We start from the raw sequence: 8,890 nt of genomic DNA, 5'->3' as shown, positions 1-8,890 counted from the left end.
AGAGGGCTAAGTAAACAAGGGGAGCATTGTAACCTGTACTGCAAAATAAAACTAACAACCACCCTCCCTCTCCTTAGCCCAAAAGAAGTGACAGAACATGCAGATACCAGCCGCAGGAGGCCAGGAGTCACAGCATCAGGTTGGAGATCTGCATTACCCGTGTCCCCCACTCCTCTGTTCCTTACCTAAGAAGACCCTTGCCCACATGTACAGGGTGGGCTGGTGTTCTGAGGTGAATAGGCCTCTCCATCTCTTCAGAGCTAGCTTTTGTTTTGTTTTCTGGTACCGGGAATCGAACTCATGACCTCGTACTTGCCAAGCAGGCGCTGTGCCGCTGAGCTAAATCCCCAGCCCCCAGAACTAGCTTTGAATAAATCCCTTTTCCTGTTTACCCAAATATATGACCCTCTTTGATGTGGCCAGCAATGTGCAGAAGAACCTACAAACAGGAGGCTCACTATGAGGTAAGCCTGAACTACACAGTGGGCACAAGGTCAGCCTGAACATAGCAAGACCCTGTCTCACAGGATGGAGAGGGGAGATAAAGAAAAATGAGTTAAATAGCTGCTGTTTCCTGTCAGGAGCACAGAAAAACCGGGACTTGCTGAGCCAGTTCTCAAAGAGCTGTCCCCATTTTCTTCAAGGTTGCTGCAGTCTCTGGTAGAGGCAGCAAGGTCGGAGAGGATGAGCCTGAGATCTGAAGCCTGGTACTGAAAATCTCAGGACTCTGTTACAGAGTAGCCAGGAAAACAAAATCCCTTTCCATTCTTTAAAATTTTATTATTAAAACATCACACAAATATAGACACACAGGGGTATCAGCACGTCCTTCCTGGATACCAGGAAGCTCCGGCCTCAGCAGGTCTGAGAGAAAACACTGGTTATGCCTCCGTCAGCTCTCAGGCGGACCCTGAGTGGGGAGCGGAGGAGAATCGGGGGGAGTGGTCACTGGTAAAAGGTCTCCCCAGGAGCTGGCGCGGGCACACCGGTACACGTCCCTATGAAACAGAAAGGCGATGTCAATGTGGGCGGCAGGCCCTTGCCACATTCCATTAATCTGGTCACACCTCCTGTACCTGCCGTGCCGGCTGGCTGTGATAACAGCATGCTGCATGTGCCCATCCGGACAGCACAGGTGACAGTGCACATGGCGGGGCCGTCTAAGGACAGGCTGAGTGATTCGTGGCCAGCGATTAGCATCCTCTGGAAACCCTCGGGCAAGAATCACCATAGAGAACTTTTCCTCTTTCGGTTTCTTATTCTAAGGTAAGAATACAGAAACTGTTTAGAGGAAAAAGACTATGGGACAAAGCTTCTCAGTCTCCACATTCTTGCAGCCCCTTTTCCTTCCTCACAGTACTGGGGGACTGAGCCCAGGGGTCTCTACCCCTGGGCCACAACTCCCGCCCTTTAGAAAATTTATTGGGAGATGGGACTTGTTAAATTGCCCAGGCTGGGCTCAGATTTGCAATCCTCCTGCCTCAGTCCCCGAGCGCTGGGACTACAGGTGTGTGCCTCTGTGCCTGGCTCTGCAGTCTTTTCACATTGTACAAATCATACACACGCAGGCTCTGACACCTGCGGACTATTTCCTAAGTTCCCACTCTTCCCATGTCTGACTCTCTTTTTCCTGCTTTCCCAGGTTATTTTCCCTGTTAGAATATCACTAGGACACATACCCAGCTGAAGGGGATGGGATGGTAACCCTGGGAGAAGCTACAGGCCAGGGGCTGAGAGGCCATCAACTGAGGACAAGGAAGTTCATGGGGGCACTGTGAACACAAAACAGACAAAACCGCCATCAATCATACAAGTTCAGAAGATAGAATCCAGAGGGGCCCGGGAGAAGGGACGCAGGGAGCGCCATGGGAGTCCCCAGGTGAGGTGGAGGGGGACACGGAGTGTGGAGAGTGGCCTTGCTTTCTCCGCTCACTCTGCCTGGCCACATTCTCACTCTGATCTGTGTGCTGGGACAGCTGAAGTAATACTCACCGGGGCGAAGACAAACCCAGGACGAGGGTCCAAGGGTGACTTCTCTTTCCCCTAAAGTCAAAGAAATGAAGCTGGGTCTGCAGGGCCTATTTTCATAATTCAATCAATACTTGGGAGACTGACGACTCTTTTAACGTTCAATTCTAACAGTGATGAACTATGTCCTTTGAGTGAAGCTGGCTGTATTGCTAATGCTCTAAACAAAGAACTTTCTCTGTGCAGCAGTGGAGAGGCAGGAATTTGGCACACAGTAAGACACTCTCCCTTGTCAGCAACCTCCACTTTCAAAAAAATTCGCTCAGGACAATTTATGATCACACACTGGCTCAACACTCTTTTACAGAGACAAGGTTTGTGGCTCAGCAATGCCCTACGCCAGAGGCTGGCAAGCGTGTTTTTCTCGTAGTGGGGATTAGACCCAAGACCTCACACATGCTGCACAAGCGCTCTACCACTGAGCCACGTCCCAGCCTTTATTTGGAGACAGGGCCTTGCTAAGTTGCCCAGGCTGGCCTTGAACTTGCAATCTTCCTGACTCAGCCTCCCAAATAGCTGAATTCAAAGGCATGCGCCACCGTACCTTGCTGCAAATTTTTGAAAGGGCAAGGGAGAAGGAGACAGCTATCTCTGTCTCCACTACTGAGCTCCGCAGTCAGCAGTGCAAAAGCAGCCACAGACAGAGTCATGACTATGCACAGCGCACACAGAAACAGGCAGCGGCTGACCTGTGCTTGTCTGCTAAACCGCAGCCCTCTGTGCTGAGGACTTGGAGTCACCTTCACCTATCTATGACCGTCTCTTCAGTTTTCAAGGAGCAGCAGTAACTGGTGACAGACAGGTGGGGGTGCAAAGGGGGACAGGGGACCTCACCTTGAGGACCAGGTCCCTGGCATCCATGAGAAGCTGGTGCCCAGCTTTTGTTCCGTTCTCCACCAGTACCTGTCCATGGGAGGGAAAACAAGCAGATGCCGTGAAGCGTGCGAGGGGTCAGCAGCTCTGCAGCAGCATCTGCAGACCGAGTCAGGTCGGACATGGGCATCTAAGTAAGGTGGAGATGGATCCCTAAGGGAGGGACGTAAACATCTCCGAAGGAGAAACATGTTTGAGAGTAAAGAGAAGGGGAGGAACGGCCTGAAACCCACGAAGCTGCTTTCAGCCTTCAGGGGAAGTTTTCGACTCACCAGAAAATGGCTCGTCTTGCGCCACAGGGTGTGGAGGACTGCGGCGCGGTCAGCCGCGCTGGGCAGCTCACTCAGGGCAAAGGCTGCGACCACCACATCGAACTGCACCTGCGGAGACAGGGGGCGCTGGGAACTGACACGCTTGTCCCCCGAGGACCAAGAGCTCTGGCCCTCATGTCCTTTACGTTCTTTTCCGGTACCAGGAATCGAACTCACGACCTTGCACTTGCCAGGCAGGCGCCGTGCCGCTGAGCTAAATTCCCAGCCCCTTTCTTTACGTTCTAACACTCAATGCTAGACTATAAAACTGCAGCCACTGCATTCCCCTGCTACATTCTGCATTCAAAATACTGAGTGCAGCTACTTGCCTTGGGCGATACAGGTAGAAACTGTCTGAAAAAGACACCCCGAACGTAAGGCTCCCCTGATTGTGAACCACCTGCGGAAGAAAGAAGAGAGGGGGTGACCAAGGGTACACATGAAGTAGGTGGCATGGTGGCGCACACCTATAATCCTGTCACTCAGGAGGCTGAGGCAGGAGGATTGCTGGGAGTTTGGGCTACGCAGTGAGGCCAGTGTGGACTACATAGGGAGTTCACAGACCCGCCTGCACTACATAGCAAGACCCTGTCTCCAAAAACAAAAAACAAACAAAAAAGTATATATGAAGTTTAGTTCAAACTGAAGAGATATCCAGACCAGAAACAGCCCGAGGACAGACAGAAGCACACTGGGTGAGACCGAGCTGCAGTGTTGTAGTAAATGTGAAGAGGGCAGAGCGAGTATCAGCTGCCTTGTCCCGTTAGCCTGACCCAAGCCGGTCATAGCCCAGCAAAGGCCTCTGGCCCCCTCTGTTGACCAGAGCACTGCAAGGAGACCAGATCCTCTTAGCTCTCAGCTCTCTCCACTTCCAACAAAACCACCTTTCTACTACTCCTTTGACTTTCAACTCCCTCGGCTTTGGAAAGGCCCTACCTGAGAGCCTGTTCTCACCTTTCAGTAGTTTCTCTGCCAGGTCCAACATGGCAGCTGAGCTGTCCACACAAACATATTCCCGGAGGCTCTGGCCCCAAGTAGCGTGAGCGGCCCTGAGATAGCAAAAGAAAAGCCATCAATTCTTATTTATTTATTTATTTATTTTTGAGGCAGGGTCTCACTGAGTAGTTCAGGCTGGCCTTGAGTTCACTATGTAGCCCAGGCTGACCTTGAGCTCGTGGTGATCCTCCTGCCTCAGCCCTCCTAAGTGCTAGAATTACAGGAATGCACCATCATGCCCAGCACCCCCAAAACCACTAATTCTCATGACAAAAAGTCATCCCTATAAGAGGTCTATTTCCAACCCAACCCTGGGGAAACAGGTGTCATGTTAAAACACCTCAAAAAACCTAACAATATTATCCTCTTATTTCACTCATAACTCCTTTAGAAAAGATAGACTCAAATCCACTACAGGCAACATGACTTTTGATTGATACATAAAATGTACTCTCTATACTAAATTCCTTTCCTTTTTAGCCTTTCTAAACATGGCCCCTTTTTGCACTTGACATTTCTGTAAGTTCTGGCCCCAGGCCATAGGCCTCCTTCTGAGGGAAGAACTGCAGTTCCCAATTTTCCTGTTCTCTTTTCTCAGTCTTGATACTGAGTGGTGTAAGTGGCTCTTTAGAGCTAGACTCACAGAGATGGCTGCAGAAAGTTACTCACCAGGCGACAGAACCAGTACCAGAGCCGAAGTCCATCAGGGTTTGTGGCTGGAACTGTGGACTTCTAGTATGGATCTGAAGAAACATACAACATTCCACAGAGGGTAAGTAGAGAATGACTTAGGGCCTTGGAAAATATGGATTAGGGGACTATGACAGAGGAGAGAAGATGGGAATATATTTTGAGATTAAACAGAAATACTTTCTAGAACAGAAAGCTTGTGAAACAGTGGTTTTTTGAAAAACTAAAAGCATTTATTTGAAGGTGTAGGGGGGAGAGAGAGGAGACTGCTACCTTGGGTGAGTAGGATTTTCTTTGGACAAGGTCCCCCTAGTGAGTTCAGGCTGGCCTTGAACTCACTGTGTAGCCCAAACTGGCCCTGAACTCCAGCCTCAGCCTCCTGAGTGCTGGGATGACAGGGTGTGAAAGAGGACTGTAAATCTTCCTTGAGTAACAGAACCCTTTCACCAGAGGATAGAGACTCTCTTTTAAAACATGCATCTATAACGTCTGAAGAGTCCCTGCTCGGAAGACTGTTTTAGGAAAAAGGGAGCTGAGACAAAGGCTCGGGCTGGAAGCTGAGGGACTTTCACCTCATGGAGCGCCCTGGAGACTGCTGCAAAGCCACCGTCCAGTCTTGCTGCCATATACACCAGGCTCAGCTCCTCATTGTATCTGCATGAAAATCAGAGTCACAGCCACTGGCAAATAACCTCAGCCCATGGTCACTTTATAGATTCTCAGGGGTGAAATTTTTGGAAAGGGCTCTTCTCACCCCTCCACACCCCAGTATCGAAGGGCGCAGGTAGCTTTCTCAAACACTACAATGACTGTGTAACTATACACTCCAATTCTGCTTTTCAAGCCCAATGTTTCCTTCGCACCTCTCCAAGCCCCTCACCTCAGTTCCTGCCAGTGGTAGGTGGTTCTGCGCAGGGCGCGGAGCACTGCTTCTCGGAGTTTGTCCTCTGTCTGAGGTGAGTCTGGGGTGAGAACAAGGACTAGAGGTGAGGACCTGGAGCGAACAGGGACCCGATCCAGTGTTAAGTATCCTGCCCAACCCGATCCTCCTTGTCCCCACCTGAGCAAAGCCTCAAAGCTCAAGAGAGAAGCCAAACCTAGAGAAAAAGTTTAGGGAAGAACAACCATAATCACTAGAGTGAGGATCCTGCCTCTAACAGCAGTTTACTCAGTTTAACAAACTGTCCCACAGGTTTTGTTTTATATGTGTTGTGGTTGATACATTGTGTCAACTTGAGGAGTTAGAAGCTTAACTAAGTAACTCAGCAGTTGTACATCCTGGGGTGAAAAGGACATGCCCTGATACTCTAGGATGTTGTTCACTGTGTCACCTTGAGAAGTTTAGGAGTTCCACTAAGTGATTCAGCAGGGGGCCACGGTCCTTACTTTGTAAACATCCTCAGCTTGTAGAAGAGGAGGGCAGAGATGGCGTGGGCCGATAGCGGATATACAATATAAGCCAGGGAAATAGACTCCGCCCCCTCTTGCGGCTTTTGTTGTTTTCTGCTGCCTTGAGGTGTTGCCCCTGTGCCATGCCACCACCTCCACAAACTATGAACTAAAGAAACCTTTCCTTCCTTAATTTTTTTTTTGTCTTTTTGAGACAGGGTCTCCCTATGCAGTTCAGGCTGGCCTTGAGCTCACTTTGTAGCCCAGGCTGGTCTCGAACTCGCAACGATTCTCCTACCTCAGCCTCCCGACTGCTGGGATTATAGGCCTGCGCCATCATGCCCGGCTCCACTACCTTAATTTTGGATGTTGGGTACTTCGTCTCAGCAAGGAGAGGAAAGTAACCAAGACAGTATGAATGAGAAGCATGAGAAAAATTTAAAGGCTAAGATAAGCAGAAAACCTTGTGGATTTTTTCGAAGATCGTGAAATCTCCTACTTTCCTAAGGGGAGGAAAAGAGTTTGAAAATATCTCGTGACTCTACTCAGTTCTCTACTATTTAGAAACTACCTACTGAATACCTATTCTGAGCCAAATATGGGGAGTGCAGGGAACACAAGCTGAAACAAGGCAGCTCTGAAACAGGAAGGGGCTCGTTATCATAAAAATAGGCTTCTTCTATCTCCGAACAGGGTTTTGGTGCGGGGCAAGGAGCCATACAGGCACCCTGGAGAAAAACGCAGATTTTTCTGCGGGGGCTGGTCGTGCGGGACAGGACCCAGGGAGCTGGATTTCTGAGCTTTATCCGAAACCTGAGGGCAAGCCGTCTACTTCTATCGAGGCGCTGTAAAACTGCTCTTGCCAGAGTCAATTAAGGAACTGCAGCATCAGTTTTACAGACTGTGGAATTACTCCTTGCTTTTCATCTCCCATTGATGTTCTAATCTGGAAATATTCTTAATTACTCTTAAATCCCACCTGGGTTCTCCAGGATTTTTTTCTCCAGATGCACTGCCCGTCTTTGCAGCTCCTCGGGTTCTACAGGCAGATGGCGACTCCACAGGTAGTTGGTCAGCGTTTGCACCTTCTCCTCCACACTGGGCACTGCGCGGTCTGCCGACCGAGGAGGAAGGGCGGAATCAGCCCTGCGCAGGCCCTGCCTCGCGCCCTGCGGGTCCCGCGCGGCGCCGACTCACCGAGCAGCAGCAGCTGCGCCGCGGCTGTCAGCGCCGGCGGCAGCCGCACGTGCGGGAGCTGCAGGACGCCCGGGTGCTGGCGGTGCGGCTTCCTCCCCAGAAAACCCGACTTGTTGTCCACGTGCGTCGCGCCGGGGACGAGGGCGGCGAGGGCCTGCAGGCGGGGAGAGAAAAGCCGACGGCCCGCTGAGGCGTGCGCCTCGGACCAGAGGTGTCTCTGCAAACCCTGTCGCTCCGACAGCAGAGGAATCGGACACTTACCCGGGCCTGGGGAACTACTCCAAAGGTCCGGCGCCATCTGCTTAATGTCTGTCCGCCGGCGGTCGCCATGGCTCCGGAGGCAAACCGGAAGCGGGAGCGTAGGTGACCCTCAGTTCCAAAGTCCCGGCGAGCCACTTCCGGTGTCAAAGACATTATCAGCCAGTGAGAAGAGCGAGTACGTGCAAGCGTCCAATAAGCAATTGATATGTAAATCTTCCTGAGGATGAACCTATAAGCGCGGAGGACTTGGTCGTGGTTCAGACAAAGTCAGAGGAGATACAACGGGCACCGTGTCTTGGCCAGAAACCCAGCGAGCGGGCGCGACTCCTCCACTCTGGCGAGGGCTCTGGAGTGCTGTTTCTCGGTTTCCTCCTTGGACAATTCTGAGTCTCAGGTGGTTTTCCTCTGTGAAAGAAAGAGAATGCAGTAACAAAAACACGAGACGAGAAGATTTAGACGACCAAAGAGAACATACATAAGCCGTTAATGGTTAAAATAGTTATTCGTTTAATAGCTATGACACCTTGTTAATGGGCTTAATTTTAAAAAGTTAGTTTTTCTTCAAGTTAATTCGATCCTCTTAGTGACCTAATGCGTACCGAGAACATCTCAGACATCGCGCCAAAAGCTTTTAGGTAACCTGCAGTACCTCTTTTTTGCCCCCACACCTTAAGGAGTGCGAGGGTCTCTGGTTAACTTCATTGTGCGGTTGAGGAGGGTGAAGGTTCCGGTGGTTAAATGGGCCCAAGATCACAAAAATTCAAGCAGGCAGCTGGAGCTTCACCTGTGAACCACATGTGTAAAGCATATGCTGTACCTGGTGTTGGTATTTGGATGCAAAGTGTCTAAGAACTTCGTGCTAAGTGTTCAGAAATTAAACTAACGTGTAACATTAAAAATAACTCACTGTGCTGTAAACTCTTCTCCTCTTCCTCCTCTCCCTCCCCCTTTCTCTAGCCCCTCCCCTTCTTCTTGTTCCTTTTTGAGAAGGGGTTTCCAGGCTTGCCTGGAAGTCACTTTGTATCACTTTGTAGCCCAGGCTGGCCTGGAACTCAGGGTGCTCCTCTTGCCTCAGCCTCCCGAGTACTGGTATTACAGGCATGTACAAACACACCTGGCTATTTTCATCTCTTGGTACTTTGCTT

The 8,890-nt window shown here is 50.4% G+C and overlaps 1 protein-coding gene across 2 annotated transcripts; it reads right to left on the bottom strand.

Annotated features, from left to right (window-relative positions):
- Nucleotides 1-755: 755 nt before the first annotated feature.
- Nucleotides 756-8,658, bottom strand: Mettl17 (methyltransferase like 17). Of its 2 annotated transcripts, none has more exons than XM_005412075.2 (14): nucleotides 7,746-8,658; nucleotides 7,485-7,638; nucleotides 7,267-7,401; nucleotides 5,779-5,860; nucleotides 5,471-5,552; nucleotides 4,878-4,951; nucleotides 4,167-4,261; nucleotides 3,542-3,612; nucleotides 3,174-3,281; nucleotides 2,863-2,931; nucleotides 1,993-2,043; nucleotides 1,680-1,772; nucleotides 1,077-1,261; nucleotides 756-998 (listed from the first exon to the last, which is right to left on the bottom strand). In XM_005412075.2, the coding sequence occupies exons 1-14, from the start codon at nucleotides 7,896-7,898 to the stop codon at nucleotides 893-895; spliced, it is 1,458 nt and encodes a 485-aa protein (XP_005412132.1). In that variant the 5' UTR covers nucleotides 7,899-8,658; the 3' UTR covers nucleotides 756-892. The 2 variants fall into 2 exon arrangements, with proteins under 2 accessions (XP_005412132.1, XP_013364039.1); XM_013508585.1 differs by having other exon boundaries at nucleotides 7,485-7,670; nucleotides 7,746-7,863.
- Between the last annotated feature and the right edge of the window lie 232 nt (nucleotides 8,659-8,890).

Source organism: Chinchilla lanigera, unplaced genomic scaffold (assembly GCF_000276665.1).
Source record: "Chinchilla lanigera isolate Chin_1 unplaced genomic scaffold, ChiLan1.0 scaffold00149, whole genome shotgun sequence".
Taxonomy (NCBI): domain Eukaryota; kingdom Metazoa; phylum Chordata; class Mammalia; order Rodentia; family Chinchillidae; genus Chinchilla; species Chinchilla lanigera.
The sequence above is the reverse complement of the archived record's forward strand: the minus strand, read 5'-3'. Positions and strand labels throughout refer to the sequence as shown.